At 33.9% G+C, this 26,091-nt stretch overlaps 2 protein-coding genes across 3 annotated transcripts; one reads left to right on the top strand and one right to left on the bottom strand.

Moving 5' to 3' along the window:
* The first annotated feature begins 404 nt into the window (after window positions 1-404).
* On the top strand, window positions 405-3,694 carry LOC105429048 (p21-activated protein kinase-interacting protein 1-like). 2 transcript variants are annotated; one of them, XM_089084984.1, is made up of 4 exons: window positions 405-795; window positions 1,529-1,691; window positions 1,789-3,048; window positions 3,219-3,694. In XM_089084984.1, exons 1-3 carry the CDS (start codon window positions 697-699, stop codon window positions 3,009-3,011), a joined length of 1,485 nt encoding a protein of 494 aa, XP_088941110.1. In that variant the 5' UTR covers window positions 405-696; the 3' UTR covers window positions 3,012-3,048; window positions 3,219-3,694. The 2 variants fall into 2 exon arrangements, with proteins under 2 accessions (XP_088941110.1, XP_011640053.3); XM_011641751.3 differs by having other exon boundaries at window positions 418-795; window positions 3,214-3,694.
* On the bottom strand, window positions 3,036-26,091 carry LOC105429113 (neprilysin-11). Its single transcript, XM_089084961.1, has 17 exons — window positions 25,749-26,091; window positions 21,458-21,535; window positions 11,246-11,313; window positions 10,313-10,491; window positions 9,906-10,151; window positions 8,916-9,121; window positions 8,323-8,499; window positions 7,913-8,011; window positions 7,092-7,236; window positions 6,242-6,456; window positions 5,566-5,742; window positions 5,242-5,404; window positions 5,066-5,114; window positions 4,423-4,490; window positions 4,162-4,298; window positions 3,884-4,048; window positions 3,036-3,447 (listed from the first exon to the last, which is right to left on the bottom strand). Exons 2-17 carry the CDS (start codon window positions 21,467-21,469, stop codon window positions 3,271-3,273), a joined length of 2,283 nt encoding a protein of 760 aa, XP_088941087.1. The 5' UTR covers window positions 21,470-21,535; window positions 25,749-26,091; the 3' UTR covers window positions 3,036-3,270.

Below are 26,091 nucleotides of genomic sequence, written 5' to 3'. Positions count from 1 at the left end.
CAAGTGCAGTGTAGATAATTAAAAGTTGATATATAATATTTAAACGTAATGCAACACTCTATTTAAAAATTTTAATTAAAACTGTTAAATTTAAGCTGCAGCTTCTTTATGTTAGATATGTCTTTTAATTGGATTCTCTTGCATTCATTTAAGAAAAGAAATATTATTTTCACTTGTAACGCTTTTATCAGTTTGACATTGACAAATTTTAAAATAAACAATTATAAAATGAATTGAAAATTTAAATCAAAATCCTGAAAAATATGAAATATAGGAAAAGGAAATTAAAAAAGCTCAATTTATATATGCCTTTTTATACCATATTCTTTTATTTCATTTTATACATAATAATAATAAAAAATAAAATATAAAAAATGTATGTATATGTTATATTTTATTTTACATTGAGAGAAATACAATCGTCATAATTTTTAACATAATTACTAAACGTATTTATATAACACAATATTTATTTTACATATAATATCTACATTAATTAAAATATATATAAACTATTAATTAAACTGTTTTTTTTAATTTTAATATCTATGGATTTATCCGCAAAGTAATTATCGATTCGAATCCACGTGCTCGAATTAACTAGAAACTTCGAAGCAGCGGCGTCTGCAATGAAGTTTTGTTCATACACGTGTGAATATTCGTTTCATCGATGTGATCAGAATAAAACGCGGGAAGATGATAGATTTAAATCAGAAACCGCTGAATTCGTTCGAGATCATAGTAGGAACGTACGAGCAATATTTACTCGGCTATAAAGTGGACAATATCGTAAATGTAAGTAATATTCCATTATATATGCTTTATTTATAGGTTAGATGATATATGTGAATCACAAGAAGTAACACACAATTCTATATATATCAATGAAAGTACACGTCTAGTAATTATGTTTATCGTTTTTTATATTGTTATAATTAATATATTTATCACTTTGTAAAACGATTACTCAAAATGCCTTGAACAAAGAGAGGCATATTTCAATTTAAATCTTTACTTGGCACTTTGTACAAGCTTTTAATTATATAGCTTAGGAAAGCTTTTAAATTAATACATAAGTATTTAAAGATCAACTATATGTTTATTCGAATAATATTAATATGATATAGGTATTTTCAATGAAGGCTAGATCTTAGATACTTAATTCATCTTTGAATTTATAAGATTGGAAAGCAACATGTTACTTGTAAAAAATAATTATAGTTTTCAATAATAAATTGGTAATAATATTATATCTTTTTTATTAGTAATACAATTAAATTTTTGGAGAAAATATTAACAAGTATCGATTTACCATTAAAAAGAAATAATGTTTCCAAAAGAAACCCTAAAAGAAATATAATCAAAATATATAAATGCAATAAACTCTTCATTACCAACTATATACCATTACGTTTTAGTAGATTTGTAATGCAGCCAAAAGTTTTCTATGAATTATAGATTTTAAATTAATCTTTTGAACATAAATATTTTACATTAAAATTAATTTTGTTATTTGAATACTGCTTAGGAGTATAAAATAGAGAAAAGTTTTGCGACTCACAGTCATGTCGCAAGCATACGTAGTGTTGCTAGTAATAAATATTATCTAGCTTCGGCTGGTGCTGATGAAACAGTATGTCTCTATGATATGCGTTATAGACGAGAATCTGGGAAATTGATGCATCATAAAGGTAAATAAACTCTATTTATTCTATATAAATCGATGTAATAATAATTTTTATTACTAAAATGACAATTTGTCTTATTTTCATCTTATTTTCATTGCAGATACTATCAATTGCATTACGTTCACTCCAGAAGGCTCACATCTATTCACATGCAGTAACGATGGAAGTATAACTGCTGTTCGCTGTGGCAATTGGCAGGTGGAGAAACTCTGGTCGACCGCACATAAAAGTTTAGTTGTCAATACCTTGGCTATTCATCCGACAGGAAAGCTAGCATTATCTACAGGAGTAGATGGCGTGCTTAGAACATGGAATCTGATCAAAGGCAGACAAGCTTATGCCACTAATTTAATACCAAAACTAAAGTCTAATGCCAAGTGGATAACTATTGTTAAATGGAGTCCGAGCGGTGAAAAATATCTGTTGGCTGTTAATGAACATATTTATGTTTATTCTGTAGAATCAGCCGGAATAGATAGAGAACTCACGTTTGACTCCAAGATTATATGCGTAGAATTCTTGAAAGATAATTTAATCGCGGTCGGTTTTGAGAATGGAAGTATCAAATTTTGTGATCTTAAAACCTCATTGCATACGATAGACACAAAAGCGCATGACATGAGAGTGAAATGTATCGCACATATGAACGACCTGTTAATTAGTGCCTCCAGTTCCGGCGAGATTAAACTTTGGAGATATAAGAAGCATAATTTGGATATGCTACAAACTGTTAATTGCGGCGCCCGAATTACTTGTCTCGCTTTGGCACAAACTTACAAAGATTTAGAGCAACAGAAAGAAGTTAAGTCGGAAGAAGAAGAGGAAATAAAAGAAAAAAGCAAGCTCAGATTGAAACAAGAAGTTATCATCGAAAATGAAGAGGACTTGGAAGTGGCAAAAAATTCTAAAAAAAAGAAATCAAAAACAAAAAATGAAAAGAAGAGAGCTATAGAAGATGCTGAGGATAATATTCGGCATACAAAGAAAAAAGCTCCAGAATTAAAAGAAACCGTTTTAAAAAAGAAGAGAGATGGATCATCAGATGTTGCTAAACCTAGAAAAAGGAAGAAATTGTCCAAAACGAATGAGACAAATCCTAGCAAAAAACGAAAAGACAGCAGTGCCGCGTCACAGATTACTACTCCATCAGCAAAGAAATTGAAAAAGTCAAGTAAAGTTGAGGAACCGCCTCTTTCTCGCAAAAAACATAAAATAAAATTACCGATGATGGACGTCGAAGATGCTCCACCTAGGAAAATAAAAAAGAAAATGAATGTGGAGAAACGAGTGCCAAAGAAAAAAAAGAAGAAAGTAACAGGATAAATTAGGATTCAATTACAAGAGGAGTCTCTTTATAAAAGTTATTATTTTTTTTTTATCCGTGTGATATTTACATAATAATCTTAAGAATAAAAATAATGCCTAAGAGTGCTTAATAAATTATACACTAGTTCCTATAATTATAAATCAGTCTATTTACAATTTCTTAGACTTATCACTGCAACGCGTCTTCTTCTGTCACTAGATTAGGTCTGGACGAGATAACAGTTTCTGGGCGTCATTATAACGCGAGAAGAATCGTCTACCACAAGATGCATTTATGTGGTGGGTTCATTGGACTGCCGAGCGGGCACTTCCAGGCCTTTGCAAACTCTGCGTTGTTCGACAGCGTTCCAATAACTCGGAAGTGATTCGGCGCGTGCTCGCCTTCTATCACTTTGGATTTCAACGCTCCATTTGTGTAATTACCGCACCAGACCTTAGAAAAAAATTAATGATTCTGACTCATAAAATTCTACACGCCAACAAAAATTAGGAAATTTATTTTTGAGACTTCTCGTGAATTTAATTTTTACATATATAGATCTTATTACAAATAATTTTATATTAATCTGACAAGACAAACAGACATTTCGATGGATTCAACATTCTCTTGTAAATTTCGTCTATATGTGTATATAGTTTTTATAATAATATATGTAAAATAAATCTTTTATGTAATTTTATGCAGGCTTAATATATAACATTAACTTTTATTGGCATTTAAATATACTCCATTTAGTACTATTAAATAAATTGTCTTCTTAAAAGAAAACTACTAGATTCTATCTCGAATTTAAAAATTTAAGAATTTATCGCAAAGCTAAAAAGCGCAAATAAGCAAAAGTAAGCTCGCTTTTTTTCTTTTTTCTTACCTGAGCGAAACCTAAGAAGAATAGTTGTTCGTTACTATAATCAACGAGACCAGGAAGAGCTTGCTGATACGGGTTGCGCGTAATCAGCCTCTGGTACGCCCTGTAAGCTTCCCTGATGCCGCCATTGTCGGCGATATTTTCACCTTGAGTGTTGATGCCGTTCACCTGAAATTGAAGATTCAAACGATTGAGCGCGTGAGCGTGGGATGCCTTGGCACGATTTTTTTTTTTTTTATATATCTTCAAACTAACGCATTGTCACCGCGCTTGATGCTCACCGTGAAATTATCACCCAGCTCTGGCAAATGATAACTGCTGTACTGCTCGATCATACACTGCACTTTCTCGTGATAGTGTCGCAATGTCTCGTCGCTCCACCACTGCCGGAGATTGCCGTTCTCGTCGTACCGGCGACCTGACACAGAAAATCGTATAATTCTAGATATTATTGCGGATATGCGGGCATTGTGGTGCTAAAGTGGCAAAAGTGACCATTTCAACGACATTGCTCAATGCGAGTCGCATCACCGATCACGCACCTTGGTCGTCGAAACCGTGCGTAAGCTCGTGGCCCATAATCGCCCCCATAGCGCCGTAATTGATGGATCTGCAATGCGTAATATTAGAGTTTATTAGAGCTATTTATGACCAAGACAATCCAAATTACTTCGTTTTCACGCATGAGTTCATATTTTTCCATTTTGAATTAAAATTTAGAAAACTTTAATAAATAAATTATGATCACTCGATATTTTTCATCATCGGATGAGATTTTATTCTTAATAAAAATTTTTGTGATTTTTTTATGTTTTAAAAATGTTACAAATTTTTCAGTGTAATACAACGTTAAATTATATAAGAATCTTATTGAACAATAAATAGAATGATTATCCATTAACAAGCAAAATATGAGTTATGTGCATGGACGTATCCAGGAGTTTCTTAAAGGTAGAAGAGTTTTATCAATTATGTTAATACATAAACAATAATTTTTTGCGTTAATGAATTACTTTTTAGAATTTAAAATATCTCCACGTCCTGACTTTGAATGAGAAAATTATTAGATTTATAAATCATAACTTTAACTTTTTTTTTTAATTTTGAGAGGCTTTGAATTTCCCTCTGAATACGCTTATGATTGTATGTAATGAAAATTTTATAAAAATATAAATTTATACGTACTCCAATCCATTGCCATAAAACGGAGGATGCAGTATGCCGGCTGGAAAAGCTAAGATCACACAATTTTTTTAGATTCTTCTAGCAATTAAGTAAAATCGATGTTGCAAAGCGACCACGATGGACCGCGTATTAATTGGAAAATTTATTTTAATTAATTGGAAAATTGAGGCACTTACTGACTGAGTTTAATATCGCGCTGTAAAACGCGTTTACTGTCGTGCCCGTCGATATCCATCTACTCCTGTCGGGCTTCTCGCGCAAATTATTGAAGCTCTTTTTCATAGCTACGTCAGTTAACTTCAAAAAAGTTGCAAATAATTTTCCATCGATCACTTCCACCTAAACAGATCGTAAATTTTTCTTTTAACGCTGCAATCTTTTTGGAACGGTTTTCAATCGAAATTACTCGATTATTTTCTAGATTTCTATTGTTCTTTTTAAGAAAATAGACGTAAAATAAAAAATGAAGATATGTAATTTTAGATTTAAGGAGAACTCACTCCTTTGTAAAACTTGTCTAATTCCTTTGGATTCGTGATCCAATCGGGAAATCCTACGAATGGCCTCATTGCGTGCAATTTTCTATGGGCTCGAGCCCTCGTGCCGACATCCATCCAATCCAACTCCATAACCATCTCGTCAAACGCTGCTCTGATGTCCAATAACATCTCCAATGCCTATCGATAATAATCATGAATAATCATGAATAATCATGAATAATTATATTCTTTTCATCTCATAAATTATTGAATAACGAATAATAATGGAAAAATAATTGAGTTCTCATTTGGGATATCTCGTGGATCAGACAAGCTCTTTCTGTGAGTCAGATAATAAATATTTTAAATTTTGCATCAAGAGGATAACAATAAATTGACAAAGTAGATAATAATAAATTGACAAATTTTTTTAACGGAATTCAACAAAGTACATACATTAATAACAATTAGATGAATCATACGAGAAAATAAAACATTATTTCAGTAGCTTCAGTCTAATTGGAAATAATCTTATTAATTTAATAACAATATTAATAAAATACAAAAATACATATGTATGTATGTATAAAAAAAATTATATAATATAACGTAAAGTATTTCATATATATATATATACAAACAAAAATCGCAGACCGTGTTTTGCCGATCCTCGGCCACCTTAAGGAATATTAATCACCTTTTCTCGCGCCTGCTCATTGAAGTGTTTCTGCGCATAAATGTAGCTCAACGCCATGCCGAAATTTGCATTCACGTTTCCAGTGCATGCCTTCCATCGCGGCGTCTTCTCTTTCAGGCCGAAGACCTTCTGCCAGAACTGGAAGCCGAGGTCGCGGAACTTCTGCAGCGTCAAGGGGGCAACGGTCGCGTACACGCTCCACCATACGTATCGCACTGAAAAATCGGCTCGCCGTTAATATCGCGCTGTTTACGTTATCAGCCGTATATACAGAACGTTTAATCGCCATTTTAACGCGGGGAAACAATCGCGACTTGTTGCTTCTCTTGCAAATACGGCCGCAGACTTCCGATAGCTTCCGACCTTCGTGGCCTCGTTCGATCTTTTCTCGCCACTTTTCCCCCTTTCTTCTCTCGGATGTGAAAGCACCCGACACTACAAATGGATTGTCGGGACTTCTGAATATTTTCTTCACGCTCGGCGATCCTCGATGTTCGGGGTGAAGTTAAAGTAATTAAAGGAGAAGCTTAGGGAAGCTTTCGTAAATAATTTAAGCGAAAGCACCCGAGATTTCTCTACTTTCACGGCGAATTAATTTGTCATTAATTATTTTACTATTATTAATAATTAATTCACGGGAGAAAGATTAATAAGAGCCACGCACGTTGCAAAGAGGATACTTCCACTTTACGCGCAGTTCTCTCTCTCTCTCTCTCTCTCTCTCTCTTCTCTTGCACAGCAAAGTGGACATAAGTGGAAAAGCAACGATATAGGATGCAAGTTGAATGTAGCGTATTATGCCAAGTGGCAATCGCGTTCAGTTTGACGAGGGTGCCAAAATTGAACGTACCTATCGTGGCGGGTGGTGTTTTAGAGAGCAGCATCGGCAATTTCTGCAAATATTGCAGGTCCACGACGATAACTCGATCCATGGACGGATTTATCGTGACGTTCGTATTCTCGAACACGGCCTTCACGTATTTTGTCCAGTTCCACTGAAACAACAACTCGTATATTTAATTACGCGTGTATCAAGAGAGGAAAGAGAGAAGAGGGAAAGAGAGAGAGGAGAGAGAGAGAGAGAGAGAGAGAGAGAGAGAAAGAGAGAGAGAGAGGAGAGCGGAATCTATTTCGTTTTGTTTTCCTGATAACTCGTAAATTAGTAAGAATAATCTAATAAAACGGCAAGTGAAGCGCAACTCAAAAATTAATCTCAAATATAAGATATTTCAAATATTAAATTGAAATGAAATTTTAATTTTTTAAATAATATTAATAATAATAATAATAATAATAATATTAATATTGAAATAATATTAAATTTATAATAAAATTATACAAAAAGATTATTGGCGAATAAAATGCAAATACGCTTATTTACATAAAATTAAGTAGCATTTCAAATATTAAATTGAAATACAGCTTTAACTTTTTTGTTATCATTTAACGATATTTTTAAATATTACTTCGTTCACCAACAATTCTTGAATCACATGACGGAATCTTGAATTTTATTTTAGTCGAAATTTTTATGAGAATTACCAAACATGTCTTGCTTTTAAATTGCAAATAATGTAGGCGTCATTTCGTATTAATTTGCAACCGTTTACCTTGTACGGTACGCATAAATATTCTTAAATATAAAGAAATAAATAAAGACGTAAATGTTACCTGTTGCGCGTGTAGATCGGTGAGTTGTTGCAGCTCATCGATCGTCACGTCGTGAAGGAGATGATCCGAGCTGCGTCTTTCTTCATTCGTGGCCATGATCTGGACGGATTTCAAAAGAATTAAACCTATTCCTGAAACGATTATCCTCACATTGGAAGCTGAGTAATCGAGGATAAGAACTGCTAGATCACTTAAGTGATTAATCTTTTATTAATGTTGAATAAAAAATTAATTAAATTTATTATTAAATTTCTGATTAAATTTATTAAAATTAGTATTAAATAGTCGCTGCTATTTTAATAAAAACATATGCATTAAAAATTAATACGCAGAATATTGTAACATAGTTTGGAATAAATAAAAATTCAGATCATGCGAGATGTAATCTGATACAAGCACAATACACTTACTTTGGCGAGTTTTGTGCCAAACTCTAAAATCTCATTAGCGTAATTCGCACTCATATTACCAGCTCCCGCTACTTCGACCATAGACGTTATGTATCTTTTATACGCCGTTAATTCCGATTGAAAACGCCGTGGATCTAACAAGTAACGCTCACTAAATCCGGGGGATACTTGCTCCATCTAAAAAGATCGTCATAGTTTTTATATGTTATTAAAAAAATATACAGTATGTGAAAGAATTATTTTTTCACAAAAAACAATCAATTGGACTAATGAAAAAAAATCAAATTAAACTATTTAATATTAAAAGGAAATTGTCTTTCTTTCTTTTAAAATAAAAAAAAAGACAAACAAATTTAGATAAGATATCAGAAAATAATTTTATTAAGATATCAGAAATTTAATAAAATTTTAAGAAATATTCAAATACGCGCTTTTAATCTTAATATAAAATGAAAAACGTATTTGAAGGTATGAAATAAATATTTCTTTATTTTTTTGGATATTCAAATTTGCAAAATTATATCGAGTGATTTGATTAATCCTAATTTTCTTATTAAAATTTGTGACATTCTCAAAATTTCGGACATTCTCACCATCATTCGATTCCTCGTGGTGTCCTTAACATCCTCGCTGATGTAAAAATTAATAAAGAGATTTAAGCCCAACGTTCGCTGCGCTATACCTGCCAGTCTCGACACGTCCAGCGAGGGTACTTTACCCTGCAACGGCGGATCTTTCGGCAAACCCAGGCTATCGAGTACTTCGAAGATCGGTTCCAATCCCAAAGCCTCGACACTCGCTGTAATCCGACAATTTTCCGCGATTTTAGAAAACACGTTCTACGATCGAGGCTGCAAATAAATGTTTTACAGCCCGGTGTTTAACGCGTATTTCCATCTTTATTATCAGTTACGCGGAAAGATTTAATGCGATCGTCGTGTTGTTTCTATTTAAATCATTTGCACGCTTGGTTTTCCCGATTTATGATCGCGATCGCCGCTCGGAGGCAAACACGAGATCCGGCTATTTCTTTTGCTAATAAAGCAGTCGATTCATCTTATTACGTTATTATTGACGCGACGATAATGATACACAGCAATGCGAGCGGCGTATTGTTAGGTAAGTTTATTCTTTCGAATTTATGCTTACGTAAATACCATTACGTGCATTCTATCCTTGCACGAAAGAGTGACAATTATTGAATAATTTATCGTCAAAGTAGGCAAATTACTAAAGTTCCGTTAACGATTGAGAATCTTGATAGAGAATTGGAACTCGTTTCTCTAACTTCTTCTCGTAGAAACAATGTTTTGATTTCTAATTAAGATTAATTTATAATTAATTTCTCTTAAGCTTAATTTATAAATCTTGTCAATTTTGTTAATTAGTAACTATTATAAGCTTATTCGTTTTATTATTTATAATACTTATAGTATTTATTGTTTTAATTTATCAAATTATTTTTTTAAAAAATCTAATGGTAATTTAATATCCAAAATTTTGTTTCCTGCAGATTTCTTAAAATTGTTCTTCTTTTCAAAATATTTTATCATGTTATTTTAAGTCTAATTTTTCAAACTTACCAACATCCATGCAGATTCTATAAAGAGCTCTTGCCATCTTCACTGGTCTGAGATCCGTTTCCTTATCTGGCTCCTCCAGTAAAATTCTTAAATTTTTCAAAAGCTCCTCCCTGAGCAAAGTCAGCTGATCCCAGAAACTCTGACTTTGAGGAATCGGATGCTTGCTGATCCAGCCGCCGCAGGCAAAATTGTAGAAATCATTGCAAGGATCTACGGATCTGTTCATCGCGCCTATCACTCGTGCCGCTACGATAATAAAAATAAATTTATCGCGAAACAATCTGAAAGTCCAATGTGATTGTAGATCGTCGTAATCGGAGCGAAACAAATTGTTTCGATAGTTTCTTTCGAGTCGAAAACTAGTCTGATCTTTATTTATTTATTTATTTTTTTAATAATCTCAGTACCTGTCTTAATGCATTCTTCGCTCTGACACATCTCCTTGTACTCTTCTCTGCGAAATACTGCCATCTGCAAAGTCAATGCTACGATAAGAGCGATGACGGTCACCGCCAATAGTCCGACGACAATTACGAGCCGCATTTCTTTTCCGCTTGACTTCTTCTCATCACGCTGATTGTAATTCCTGTCGAAAAACAATGGGAGGATAATAGACGACAATTTATAACATAACTTAATCGGCAATTAGATAATTTAAATAATCGTAATTAAAGAAGCTATTTATAGACATTCCCTTATTTAAATAATAAAAATTTGTTTCGCTGATTCTTCATAAATCAATTCAGTAATTTTTATATCAAAAACAAGATCTAATCCGAATTTTTTTTTTATATCATTATATTATTATTAACTTCAGAAATATTAGCAGGCAGAAAACTCTTTGCAAGTAATTTTTTTAAATAAAAAAGAATATCTAAAATTGAATTTTCAAAATAATATCAAGTGTTTCAGCTTTCTTGTAAATTTAATTGTTCTAACAATACTTATCAAAATTTGTATCAAAATGCATTATCACAAAGATTATACAGAATATTTTGAGAACCGTTCTCAAATTAGTCCGCAAATAACCTTTCTTGTTGATGTGCACTACTTAGACTATCAAATTACCAAATTAGATCACATGACAAACATAAATGGAAAAGAGAGAGAGAGAGAGAGAAAGAGGAAGAAAATTTAAACAAACAAGTGTATCTATAAACATTTCAATTCTTAGAAGGTTCAAGAGGATATAAAGCAGTAACTAGAAGTGATTTTAATCTCAAAAGAGTATTGTAGAAAATTAATAATTAGTAATGCAGAATGAGAGGAACTGGAAGTAAGAAATAAGACATTATTGATTTTTTTTATAAGAATTTTTTAGATAAAAAAATGTTTATTACCAGGAGACGTCGCCATTTGTTTTCGCATTCTCAACTGTGTCTCTCTCATTGGCCTCCGGGTCATTCACCTACAAAAGAAAAATGATGACAAATTTTACAACAACTATCTATTATTCATTCCTTTACATCTTATTCTAATGAGGGCCTTTTGGAAGAGGCACTGGCAACATTATATTTGTAGTAACGACGTTAATGCACTGCGGGAAAAGCTACTTTGATCTGACAAAGCGGCAAGATCTTATAACTTGATTTCTGCACTTCGTGCCTTGAAAATATGAGAGATCAAAGTGCAACTAAAACAGATGCATCTTGTATAACATAATCAGGGACCTTGAAGCAACACTATGAGAGCGATTCAATGAGAGCAATTAGCTCGATTTTCCGGAATTGCATTCAAATCGGGGAAAAAACGAAGATTCCACCTAAAAAGTCTCGCAGCAAAACAGATAGAAAAAGTTTATATCCTTATCTATTAAAATAATCAGAATAAGATTACAGTTTGATAAAAATAGCAGCTATCATTAGCGTTATTCGCGGAAAATACAGGATTCTAAGTTTTGCTAACGTGATACATCTTTCGCCTGTTTTCCGAAGGCGTGGCGGAGCGATGGCGGAGAGTACACTTAAAAATAGAAATATACTTAAAAGAGAGCGCTGATCAATCAACGTGAACGACGCGCATCCAAACAATAAGCGCGCTCGCGCGCCTCGGACGTTTAATTCCACATCTGGCCGGGGCCAGATCTTACGTAAGCCCGCGGAGTTTGCTTTTCATTTTATTTTTCGCGTCACTGCCGCGAATACCGAATAGGACGGTTTTGGGTTTAATGGGGCCGAGGGTCGCGAACGCGACAGGATATTGGCCACGAGGAGAATAATGCCCGAAGTGGTTCCGCCGATTCTGGGGCAAGGTGAGCGTATCGATCATCACCGCAATGACACCTCGTCGATTTAAGCCACGTGAAACGGTCGCTCTTTTTCCCGGAATTACGACACGCGAGGAAACAGATCGGAAATAACGATCTTATTGTCCTCCCTCCCTTCCCCTCCCCCTGCACGAAACGCGATTGGTACTCGAATCGAAGAGAAATTAAAAATTTAAATTATCGCTTTGTCATCGATACATAAATTACATACCAAGTGTAATATAAAGTTACTTTGGAATTAACATATCAAAACTGTGCGATAACGCAGCGTTCTGTATATTTTTAACAACCGAGTCTCCTTCATTAAAAATAACTTTTGTCAATATCTATTAAAAGATAATTAATTTCGTATTTAATTTGCCGCTTATTTTTAGATTATTTTTAGATTATTTAATTATAAAATTGACAGAAATAAAAAAATTACGGTTTATTTGGAAGCAAATATTGATTTAAGGCGACCCAATTCCCAAGTCATTCTCTCCTTAGCAACTTCGATTAATATTAATTATGGTTACTATAAATGTTTCTCGTATATATTTGTACGCCACCCCGGATGTTAATCTGTCAGATATGTGCTTAACTAAACAGTGCTTAACTAAAATTAATGAAGTAAAAAGTTGACGCAATTGACTCTGATATGGGGCATCTCAGGATTTCTTCATTCTCTTTTAACTTCATTAACGAGCATGTGTCTAACATATCTTCTTTCGCTTCGCATTATTTTATTAATCCTTTCACTGTCCGCGATTCCGAATGATCTCATTTTTCCGAGCCTATAATTAACGCATAATTTTAACACATTTGCGCATGTTATAAGAACGATTCAATGAGAGCAATTAGCTCGATTTTCCTGTATTGCATTCAAATCAGAAAAAAAGAAGATTCCATCTAAAAAATCTTACAGCCAAAACAGACAAAAGTAGAAAAAGATATAATGTATTATCTTGTTGACTGCGGTTTAAAATAAAATTTTTAAATTGAGAAAATGTGTCTTTTTCAAAGCAATTTTCATGTAGATTATTGAATTTTTTTCTCTGTAAGACAATTGATTCTGTCTTTTTAAAATCATTACGGCGTTAAATTAATTACGGCACGGCTGAAGTAATTAGATAAATGTCACTGATGCTGTTTGACGTTGCTGAAACCGACCTCCTCGGAGGATTACACAGTCGTCCTCGTGTTTAGACGAGAGACGAGAATCCGATTTTCCGCGTGTGGTACATCAGCTTCCGTTCGACAATGTTCCCATTATATGTGCTTCGACCTATCGAATCAGCGGGCTTGGCGAGAGAAACATTCGGACGCCGGCGCCTTTTTTTGTCTCCTTCTCTCTCTTTCTCTCTCTCTCTTCCTTTTATCTGCTTATCATGTAAACCATACGAACTTACGCAATCATGTAAGTTCTGCTTTATTCCCCCCTCCCTATTCGCGTAAACAGACTGATTCTTTACGATACCATGATTTCAAATTATTTTTAGCTATTGTCTCTGTTTGTTTCTCCTCTCCTTCTTCTCTTTAATCTTCTGCCTGAATGAAAAAAGTGCCATTCGTATATTTAACAATTAATTGATATCACTAGCAATAAATCGTGGCAAAAAGTTGAATGTGAATATTTTATTATAATGCAGAAATTTTCTTCTATTAAGTTAATGAAAAAAATCTTCTCTTAGGAATAAGATATAACTTCCTATTTTTTTTCCATCAGTTGTGCAGATTCGCGTTAGATTATTATTTTTTTTTGTTCTCGTAATAATATAGCAATTCGATTTTTAATGGTCGCATTCAATGATAATTATAAAAATAAAAATTTATTTTATTATTATAATAATTTTCCTTACATTTAACTATTCTCACGTAACGTTTTTTACCGTGCGAAGAATTTCAAATTTGCGAAAATTCAAAGAGAACAAATATGATATTTATTTCCATTGCATCAATAGGCGTCTTCCACATTGATGCGACTGATGCTATTTGATGGCCACTCGGCAAGTCGGTAATTCATGTCATCGGTCTCATTCGCTTCCGTGCATCCTTGTGGCCCAATAATTGTCATGTGACATCGCTTCCGATATGGTATTGTCCTTGCAAGTCGCAAGATTTCATCGTTTAATGCCCAACCGAAAAGCCACGGATAGAGTCTACCTGCTAAACGATTAGCGGGTACGTCTGACATTGAGATCCACGGCGAATCGACGGAATCTCAATTTGTCGATCGAGGAAGTACTTGCAAACTGGCTCACGTCCGAGAGAAGTCCCTTTTCCTGTTGTTTGTTTTGTTTCATTATAAATACACTCCATGGCGAGATGACGACTGATTTCGTTATGCGTAGCTTATAACGGGAGTCATTGAATATATTTCGATGAGATCACGAGAGACTTGGAGCTCGCCATTGTCCCATCGCGGAATATCGCGCGTAATTAATTCTTTACATTACGTTGACAGATCCTTCCGCGATCGATGATGATTTGCGCGACAAACAACCAGAACCTAGCACGGATAATTCAATTTTCCTGTATCTATTCTGCATTATTTCTGATGTTCAAAAATGTGAAAAATTGCAAAATCAATTGCTTAACCATTTTTATTCCAACGAATAAAGAGTTCGCTTAATTCTTAAATTTTCTAAATTAAATTTCTTAATTTTTTAAATATTTAAATATTTGAATATTTAAATTTTTTAAATAAAAAATTATTTTAAAAGAACATATTCATTGTTCATAATAATATAATCTTTAAAATTAATGACAAAAGAGACAAAGACCTCTAGAAATATTTATTTAGACTTTATATTATATATATCTTTAATTGCGTTATCAAATAAGGAATTTTATACTTGCTTCTTCAAAATAATATATATTTTCTTTTTTTTCGGAATAATTAAAAATCAATTCAAATTACATCATTTGCGTAAACATGGAAGGAAAAACTTTGGCAAGGTCGATTCGATGGACAATGCCTATATGTGAATAACATGGCATTTACGTAACAATGTCACTATTTTGAATTCTCAAATTGCTTATGTTCCACTCTGCTGAATTTAATTGATTTTCTTACTGTTGACACTCGTTTAATCGTCTAATGAGCAAAATTAAGCGTTAATTAAACATGAGTTTTAATCATCGGTATTATTAATAGTAATATGTAATAATTAGTAATTTTTTATATCAACGACTGTGTTACAATTTCAAATTGTGTTACAAATTAGCTCGTATTTCATGATTTCATGATAAATACGGTAATTATTTTAATTTCAAGTATGATTAGAGATAGCATCAATTTATCGGCATATAACTTTTCCTTGCTGATTAATTCTTGCTAGCTAGAAATCGATATGAGTAAGCTTCGAACATCGTGTACCTATGACGACGTATCGTACAGTATTTATTTATCGTTAGTATTTTCTAACTCATCACGTACGAGACGAATGTGAAACGTTATCAAAGGCATTGACTCCAATCGTCACGCGCATGTGAGTATCTCTATCGTTCAATCTTGATATCGTGCTGTACGTTTCTCATCATATCTGAATTAAATTGGCATATTAAATACCGTCAAAACGAATATATACATGGTAAGAATAGTTTGAAATATTTAAATATTTAAAACTTTGGTTAGATACAGATCTGAGAGGGATCTAATTTTTTTAGGCTAAAATAATTATATAGAATGCTTAAGTATGATGATAATCTAAAAATAATTTTTTTATATTCCAGCAACTATTTCGAATATTTTATGAAATTATCTTGATAGCCTGATAATATTATTTTGTATGTTTTGTTTCAGTTTTCTGTATGTGCTTAAATTTTTAAATACTTCAGCAAAAGTATTCTTTCTGTGTATCTTAAATACATGGAAAGAACAAGTTTTGCTGAAATATATAAAAATTTAGTCAGATACGGAAAATAATGTTGTTAGATCATCAAAATAATTATGTAGAATAAGCATAATGAAAATACTAAATTTTTGATGTTTTAGCAACAAATTTGAACATTTTACAAAATTATCTTGATCCTGATAATATATTCTCTATGTAGACAAATTTTTAAATATTTGAAGAGTAAAATTGCTCTTTCCATGTATAAATACATATTATAATGAATTTTTTAACGACTTTAAGAATTTAGAATTGCCAACACAATTTTTACTTTTCTATTTTGAATATGTTACAAACTATGTTAACTTTTTTGTAACATTAAAAAATATTAAAAACAATTTCATTATTCTATTTTTTTTTCTTACAAGACAAAAATTTTTTTTCATTGTTACATTCTTATTTAATACTAATATTTGTTATATACAACTAACTGAATATAAGAATATTACTTATACCCGCAATTTGTCGATGACTTTCGCAATTGCGATTTACATTATGCGGGAAAAATAATTATTTTCTTTTTTCGCTACATTTTCTTCTTTCACAATTCTTATCTTTCACAATTCTTGTCTTCTCCCTTTAAACATTTTTCAGCTTGCGTCATATTTAAATATAAAATTTAATAATTCGGATGAATTATATGACATTTATTTCAGCATTAATACAAAAATAGTTTGTCTCTCTTTAGATTCCAGTATTAATTTATACGTATATCATATGTAAATTGATCGTACATTCATAAATATAATTTGTGTCACTTCCAAAATAAATGGCTCAACTTAGATATTTGGCCAGTGCCATCGCACCGGGGTCGTTGTCGTCTTAAGAATTTCTTACGCCGAGAGACTCCTATGATGTCTCGACGAGATTCATTATTCTCGTTTACATTGGCAGTGCGTTCTGAGAGGAAGACGCGAATGCTCCGTGTATTTTTGTTAGATCGTTTCCCCACGCAAAAAGATATAACGGAAAAAGATAACCGCGATGAACGAGTTATGATGAGTCTCGTTCGTTTATTTTTTTTTTTTCCACCGAGAGAGAGAGATACATCTGACACGTTTACATCGCACTCGATATCGTGTCGAAAGGTAGCACTTGAGAGGATAGACAGGCCAGAGATCCTTCGGCGACGCTCGAGAAAGCAATAATTATTCTCGCGGTTTTTATTCAAAGATGGAAATCTAATCAGCGACACGAAATGATTTGTAAGATATTACGGATTATTACGGATGCGAAATATAGGTTGGCGGAATGTTGTCGCGCGGACATTGTATACCTTCCAAAGTGACTAACACGCGCGGGATCTAAATGCAGCCTTGCGCATCGCTGACGTCCTGACGTTTCGCGCTCCGCAAGTGGAGCGCCTCAATGCTCCATTGAGAGGATTCTATTTCAACCAGCGACGCGAACGTGGGGAGTCGTAAGTGCCAACGGGCTGTTGATGCTTGAAACCCATTATCGCGTTATTACTTGATAATATAATTACGGTAGCGAAGGTGGTCAGTGACTTCTGGGCATCAGCGATCGCACGGCGCGATTCGTCGCGAGGATTATTTTTCCGTTGTCTCTCTCTCTCTCTCTCTCTCTCTCTCTCTCTCTCTCTCTCTCTCTCTCTCTCTCTCTCTCTTTCTCATCGCTCACGTTCATCGAAATTGTTCCCGCGTGGCGATTTCGCTCTCCTACGACTAGCAGACAATCTTCTTAAAAGCGTGGATAAGCGAGGAAAGTCCCGCTACGTAAATCTTTACTTTCGCAAAATCTCAGTTTCATGGATCCTTGGTTCCGCAGATCTCTGATCGTCCTAACTTTCGCGAGTCTCGCGTTTATGAGATTTATGAGATGGTGGTTTCGACTGGATTGTTTCATCGAAAAGTGATTCGCTTTTTATTTCGCGTTATCTATCGTCCTCGTTATCCAGTATCACCGCGTTGATCATCCGGAGCGACCAGTATCTGGTATTTCTGACATTGCAATTGCGACCACGCGGGACGCGTAATCGTCGTTTAACGACTTCCAGAGAAGGGCTCGTGGAATGAATTCATTTCAAGTGCTCTTCTTGCCATTGACTTAAATTTCTCGAGCGAATCTCGACTCGTTGCGCCGCGTTGCGCCGCGCCGATTGCCGGCTCGCGGATTTGTCCGCACGCTCCACTTCTTCCGCCCACTTTTTTCTCCATCAAAGGAACAATCATCGTTTCTGTGATGATCTCCTTGGAATATGGAGCCAATTTGCGAGCCGTATCACAGATAACGAAAAAGCCGATTAGACAAAGAAAAAGACGAATAGACAAAGAAAGAAGTTTATGAGAAGAAGAAATAGAGACTGAACAATGTGATTGTTTTATGTGAAAAAAAATTGATAATTTTATCTTGACTCGAGTTATTCGTCAAAATCAAGAATTTCAAAATCATTATTTTCTTATATTAACAAAAAAAAGCTTCTCGATATAATAAAAATGGACAATAATATAGCTAATGAGAATCATTGTAACAGTGCGCAGTTATGTTTAATCTTAATTATATTTATTAATAGAAAAAGCCATACGTTTTGACTCGAATTTGAATCATATTCAGTGATACAAAAATGTAGTAAGAATATATCCCTAAGTCCAACCGGTGAGCCGAACCATAAAAAATGATAATGATAATATGTCACTCACGTTGATTGATTAAATGAAATTATTAATTATAGATGGACACAAAATACAAATGGATACAGATGGACACTCATAATAAAAAACACGCAAGAGAGCAGTATCTCATTACATTAATATTTAATTATAATGACAGTCTGTTACACCTCCAATTCAAGGCAATAACAGTTCTTACTGTAATGAGATTTAATGAGATTATTGCTCTCTTGTGTGTATTTTCTTCTTTGTGACCTGTGTCCATCTGTAATTAATAATTTCATTTAGTTAACCGACGTGACATATTATTATTTTTTGTTTATTTCATTTTTATCATATATTCTCATACTGAGAAAGACTAAGGTATAATTAAAATATTTATATATATATATATATATATATATATATATATATATATATATTCTATCCTTTTTAATAATTTTATGAATAAATATATTTAACTTTCCGTCTTTTAATTAGTTCATAATTTTGACCATTGTTCTTTCTTTCTTTGTGTCAAAATACGTAGTTCAATTTTAATTTTTGTTGATGCATTTTTTTGTCTGTGTTATTTATGATTCATTTCTATTTGAAGAAACTTCAATTTAACTTCTAAACTAATTTAAAAAACAAAAAAAATTGCATAGCCATGCTGCAAACAAGGATAATAGATAATCACCATAAATGGTATCGCTTTATCTGCCTCGAGCACGAATAAAATGTGATATTCGATGTTAGCAACTGGTCTTATTTTAATTATCCTTCACCTGCACGCGATTGACCTCTTTTTCCGTCAAGTAAGAAAACCAGAATTGGTTTCAGCAATGTTGGACTACTTGCGGTTTCTAACGAAGTATAATCGAACACGGTAGTTCACTTTTTCCTCTTAATTGGATTTAAGAAAAAAAAGCATTGATTGATTTATTGCATGTCGAAAATTCGTGATCGCACAATAAAAATAAAATTTATTTAATATGTAACTGTAAAGTTTTAAATAACTACAATGTGATAGTCGTGACATAAATTAATCAATCGAAAATAATCGAAAAATTGAAGATTAGTCAAATAATATTTGTCTATTTTCATACACGATTTCCGCATATCATAAAATATAAAAGACTATTATTCATATTATTTGGTATTATTTTTTTAATAATTATAATTGTTCCTCGATTTTGCGTCGCGCGAGCATTCCGCTCCGAGATTTCCATTCGTGACGTTACAACAATAGTGCGAAATGAACCGCGATCATTTGCGTGGAATAGATCGCCTTACGCATTGTGGAACAGTAATAAATAACCAACGGATGCGTAGATGTATTGTGTTTTATGCAGATCGAGACACGTGTCACAAAAGAAACGAGACACTCGAATGCCGACAGCGAAGGAAGGAGCTGTGTGACAACCGAAAAGGAAACTGTCAACAGATGGAACGGGACTATTTGCAAATTAATCAACTCAATAATTATATAATTTAATAATTGCAGCTTTTCGAGTTTCTCTTCGATCTTTTTTCTTCTAAAGTCTGATCTTCTAAAGATATAGATTACAGAAACAAATCGTATCAAATACAGATCCGTGAATTAATTCAATGTTCCAGAGATAAAGATTCATCGGTAATATGAGAGATAATCCTTCGACATTCATCAATTAGAATTGATTTAAATAAATCACTTTCAATTGCGCGACGTTGGCTTCCTGACACGGGCTGAATGTAAAACGAGACGATTATACAAACACGTAGGATTTGCATCAAATTTCAAGTATGCATTCTTCGATTTGGAGACGATTTTATCCCGCAGCTTTACTACGCGTTTCTTTGTCAATCTGAATCTTTGTGCACGATCTAAAATTATTTTTATCAACAAACAAAAATAAAAAAGATTCGTATATTCGTATTAAGAATTTATGAAAGTTCCTTATTGATAATTTGTCATTGTGTAATGACAAATTTTTTATTCTTTTCTTTTATTTAATTTACCAGAAATCTTCTCAAACATCTTCTTCAAGCATCAAAAGCGTGAAATTTCTCGATGTTGTTGTCTTTCGCTCGAAATGTATTCATAGTCAGCTTTCATTCGTGAATGAGAGAAATCATAAAGCGAAGTACTCGCGTTAATCTTGAAAATCAGTTTTCGAGGAAAAGACAATCATACAGAAAAAAATTAGTCTTAAATTCAAACTATATATTCATATATAAGCAAGAATATTATAATCTTCTTAGAAAAAATTTAGTCTTAATTCTATTGAATTTGTGCAAATATAGATATTCTCATATATAAACAAGAATATTATAATTTTCATATAGAAGATTTTTAGTTTGAATTAAGCAAAAGTAATACTTGCATCAATACAAATTCAATCAAATCAAGATTAGAATTTTTAACTTTATAATATTCTTGTTTATACATGAGAATATTTGTCTTGATTTAAGATTAATTCTTTTTCCGTGCACGGATTTATTACAAAAAATAGAAACATATACATGAGCTTTCATTTTCTAAAATATGTAGACGTAACATTATAGCTTTTTGTATCCGAGTAGATGCGTTACACAAGAGTCGCGTGTGTATCTGCACAAGATAGATAAATCCGCGGACATTACGTTTTCGCAAGAGGAAAAGCCGGGCACCAAATTGATTAAAGGACAGGCAGCTGAATTTTAATGGGAGCCTGACGAGACGGCCGGGCACAATGGCTTTCTCGAATCAATGGCTTATCCCCGTCTCTATCGGCATGCTTGTCCCCATAAACGTATGAGGAAGCATGCTGCGTGCCTCACCTTGTATCTCATCCTTGCGTCTCCCTCGCCGTCTCGTCCTTCTCGATTCTCAGTCCTCTATCCTCTCGACCGATTTGTCTGGAAAAGAACGAGATGAATTATTATTAAAAATGTCCATGCGTGTCTCCACCGATGCGAATGTGACAGCGACCAGTGAATCACCTGCTTTGCATTGAATGACAGAACGTCTCTTGTCTTTTTCTTTTTTTCCTTTCTTTCTTTCTTCGTTTGTCGCGATTCTTTTGTGATCGCGCGCGTATCCTCCGGGGAAGACAACGACGTCGCCACGTCGTTGTCTGCTTCCCGAGAAGTTCATCTCTTTCGACATGGATTTATTCAGTTTTTACGTTCGCGATTGTTGTATGTCCTGACGCGTCATGCGGAATATGAAGCGTTCGCGCTCCCTCGATTTACATCAGAAAGAAAGAGAGTCATTTCGAGGGCGCGAAATCACGGCGGAACGTGGCGAGGACGCGAGCCGTCAGCCCCAGCATGCAAATTCCGCCGAGAGTTGAAAAAGAAGAAACGGATGAGCGACGTCGACTTTTACCGGATGCGGGGACTTCGGCGGCGCGGATGTGCCCGCTACTTCACATAATGATTCATCCTTCTGGGATTGACATGGTACATTAACCGGTTAACGAATCGCGCGCCGCTCGATGGCTCGATTGTCCCTCAAAACGCTTTCGTTTCCACCGAGAGCAGACACGCGCTGCCGCGCACACGTGTACAATTAATGCGTTTTAGAACTTCATTGTTACACCGCCGCGCGAGCAGACAGCTTCTTTTTTTCTTTTTTTTTTTTTCATTTACGTCACGTCAAAACGTCGGCCTGTTAGAACGTAATCGGGAGGAATGTTCCACGAGAGGCTCCTCACGCAGGATGCGACGAGGCCTGAAAACGAGAGGATCTTCCTCGATTAGCGCGTTAAGCCGCGCGGAAAAGACGCACGTCCCGTCTAATCGCGTTAGCGATTCACTCCCTTTTGTGCGCGCGAAATTGCACCGTGAAATCGCGAAATCATTATTAAATCGGATGCATCTCGGCGGATCGATGAAAGCGTGCGGCACGCAGCCGCTCTCGCTCAGGATCGGCGCTGAAGAAACGCATGCACGCCGAGCATGCAACCGAGTCGCTAGCACGTTCTAGAAATACAATATGAAAAATTGCCAGTGTTCCCGGCGTGCGGCAGAGGAAAACGGAAAGATACTTGAATGAGTCGATTTCATTTAAATAATTAATTTTCATTTTTATCGAAGTTGAAGAAAAAAAGCCTTAAATTTTGAGAGAATGGAAAGAAAAAAATGAATAGAGAATAATTATTATTATTATTATTGTCACCTAGACGCGAATAAATTATTCATGTTGTATTTTCTATCAGGTGTTAAAATATTCTAGTATTAAAATATTTTAATTAACTATTTGTATTTTCAGTCTCTGAATACTTATACCTTGGTAAGAAAAATAGTCTATTTTTCAAGCGTCTTTTTATGTCTTCACTTTGATTTTTCTCATTACGTTTCCACATCGCAACGCGTTCTATTCGCGTTCCGTGTTTCGCGTGTCTTCACGAGATCTATCGATCTCTTATATTTACGTCTGCATAATGCTCCTTTTTTTACAACGCGCTTAATTCTCAATTCATTAAATCGCGTTTACATAATTATTGTTCGAGATACGCGATTCGCTCGCATGTCCTTGAGGCTCGCGCATCACGCGTCGCGCCTCGCCGTTTAAATCCGATCCTGCCTCGCACCGCGATGCTTTCGATTTCGCATCCACTAATCGTATCTGCCGCCACGCGTCTCGTGCGAAAGGAATCGCGCTGGTGCAACCGCTTGCATACGCTCATCTTCGACCGTTTAACACGGTTAACGTTCGAAGATACAATATTGAAGTGGATAACTATGGATACGGTTACTCTCTTGCGCAACGAAATGTCCACGGTTTGCGACACGTTGCCGTCCTGATATGAAATGGAGCACTCTCGGATTGTCGAGGATTATCAAATGAAAGAAAATAATTGCACATGGCAGATGCAAAGTCACTTTTCCAACGTGTAACGAACCGTAAAAGTGATCCAGCACAAAAGCTTATCGAATAATAATCGTCAATTAAAATGTTTTATTAAATCTAATTTCTTTTAAATTCCACGAATTCTCACACAAGCTCTCACAGGATGTTGAAGATATAAACAGCAGTTTCCGCTGAATAATAATATCAATATTAATTTTATCTGTTCTATCCATTTTATCTGTTCAATTTTATCTGTATCTAAAATTGTTTTATTCTCAGGACGAAATTTGAAAACTCGGAAACCGCTGGATAATAATATAACAAGAAAATTTTCAAGTTTCGCCCTGAAAATATATGATTACATTGCGTGGTACATATTTTGTACGTCCTGAGAAAATACAATAAATGATATATGTAAATGTTCTAAGTACATTTTGAGAACTTGCAATTATAATATAGGCAAACGATATGGTCGCAGTACATTTGAAATGAATATAGAAGATTGTAACATTTATCATTAAACTATTTCGAGATTTATTATTGATAAATGAGTTAAAATTGTTTTATTTATTATTAAAGTTGCTTCTTTTTAAACGCAGAATTTTCATAATGATTACTCCGGAATAAGAACTCAATATTGTTATTCGAGTATTCGCTAGTCGGCAGAAAGATGCTATCTCACGAATATTTTAGTATATGAATCTTATCAAAGCTCACAGGATGTTGAAGATATAAACAGACAGTCTCGGCAATTTTTAAGAGAAACAGTCTCTTTATACATCGAGGAACCCACGAGGGACTGCAGTGTGCAGCATCCGTTTTAAAATCTATTCATAAACTCGAAACGCTTGTTAAAAGAAACGCGCCGTTCGTTTCCCACTGCGGATGATCGCGTAAATCCGAAATTTAATTTCTTTTAAAGCGAGTTGATACAAGTACTCTCCTGGCATCCTGCCAGAAGGCAATTTGGTACCGGAGGTACGCTTTTGGCATTGAAGGCACACTATTAATCTTGCGCGGCGTACTTTCTCAATTATATTTTTCGCAACTTCTTTTATATCGTCGACTTAGATTAATCGATTAGTGCACTTTATAATATAGAAAAACATTTTAATAATAAAAGCTTCACATGATAGAAAAAAATAAAAATTTTTTTACTAACGAGATGTGTTTTATATATTTGTGTCATATATTCTTCTTGAGAAAGAAAGGACATTTTTTAATTGATAAATTAAAAAATTACAAGAACTTTAGGAAAAATGAAGGATTATTTGTATTATGATAGCATTACCTTGAGTGAACGTGAAGTTGAAGAACGATAATCGCAAGGCAAGCATATCAAACTTTGTGGTTTGCTATGCTAAACAATGCCTAAAAAGTTCATCTTGGATTTCTATATTACAAGAGATACTTTCATTTTAAATAATTTTATAAGATAAACTTTACATAAATTCCAGTTAATATTTTTATAGAATAAAAAGGAACCAAATCTTTTTATAAAAATATAAATATGATTAAAAAAAGAACAAACTCATATCTCCTTTTTTCTTTTATTCCTACAATTAATTATTATTTATACATGTAATGTGAAGATTTTTAATTTCTAAAAATGATAATTCTCTTTTTTTCGTGTAAATTCAAATCTGTGTTCATATCTGTTTTCATATATCGTGATAACGTACATATACAAATGTATTGTGATAATGTTTTAGAAAACATTAGCATGCGTCATATATGTATAATCATGCAGCTGAACTATGTGTGTCACTACCAATAGACAGTTATATATAACAAGATTAGAGAAGTTTATGTCTTGCAGAAAGACCTTTGACCCCTCTTAGCGTTCATTACTCACATCGCGAGTGTAATATAAAATTGTTTCATGTACCACGTGCACTCTCGGAAAATTTAACGTCTCGTATAGTAAATAAATCCTACATAATGATTTTATAAAAAAATTTATCAAAAAGTTATAAACATCAAAAATGTTTATTTTCTATTATTAAAAAGGAAAATTATTTTCCAAAGGAAATTATTTTCTTTTTTTTCTATTTTATAAAAAATGCTTATTAAAAAGAAGTTTAAAATCATTTCTTTAGTTTATTTTTAAAAGAAATCTTGCAAAATAAATTATATTTTTTTAAATTAAAATTACACTTGAATATAATTTAATATAACATAACAAATAAAATGCGTTATACATTTATTTGTCAAATTATAAATGCTTCATCTCCTCAGAAAAGATTATCAAGAAATTCAATCTCTGACACTCACCTGTTCACAGCTTCCCTCGATAAATCTTCTTATAAACGCATATTAAAATCGTAATAAATTCGTTCTACGTGCCGCCTGAATTCTCCGCAGTGAAAAGGAATAGATTCGGTACGAAAAACGAACGTACGAAATGAAAACGCGACTCTTCCTCTCGGATTCGCGATTCTTGTTTTCCTCTGTCGCCGCAGCCGCTTCACGTCATCGCTTCGCGACTCGCACGGACTCTGCTTTATTTTTTCCTTTTGTGTTTCGTTTCTTTCTATTTTTCGACGGCTACGAGCGTTTCCGTGTGCCGGCCGCGGCAGAGGCTACAACTCGAGGACCGCTAGTAAACTAAACTGAA

The sequence above is a fragment of the Pogonomyrmex barbatus genome, unplaced genomic scaffold, assembly GCF_055798465.1.
Source record: "Pogonomyrmex barbatus isolate J1 unplaced genomic scaffold, ASM5579846v1 scaffold9, whole genome shotgun sequence".
Taxonomy (NCBI): domain Eukaryota; kingdom Metazoa; phylum Arthropoda; class Insecta; order Hymenoptera; family Formicidae; genus Pogonomyrmex; species Pogonomyrmex barbatus.
This window is presented reverse-complemented; position numbering and strand designations above follow the sequence as displayed.

Coding starts and splice junctions, on each gene's coding strand:
- LOC105429048 (XM_089084984.1), top strand. CDS start 697: ATGATAGATTTAAATCAGAAACCGCTGAATTCGTTCGAGATCATAGTA. Junction 796..1,528: donor AAGTGGACAATATCGTAAAT/GTAAGTAATATT, acceptor AATACTGCTTAG/GAGTATAAAATAGAGAAAAG. Junction 1,692..1,788: donor GAAATTGATGCATCATAAAG/GTAAATAAACTC, acceptor TTTTCATTGCAG/ATACTATCAATTGCATTACG.
- LOC105429113 (XM_089084961.1), bottom strand. Junction 4,049..4,161: donor AGCTGGGTGATAATTTCACG/GTGAGCATCAAG, acceptor CTTCAATTTCAG/GTGAACGGCATCAACACTCA. Junction 3,448..3,883: donor TCTTCTTAGGTTTCGCTCAG/GTAAGAAAAAAG, acceptor TTTTTTTCTAAG/GTCTGGTGCGGTAATTACAC.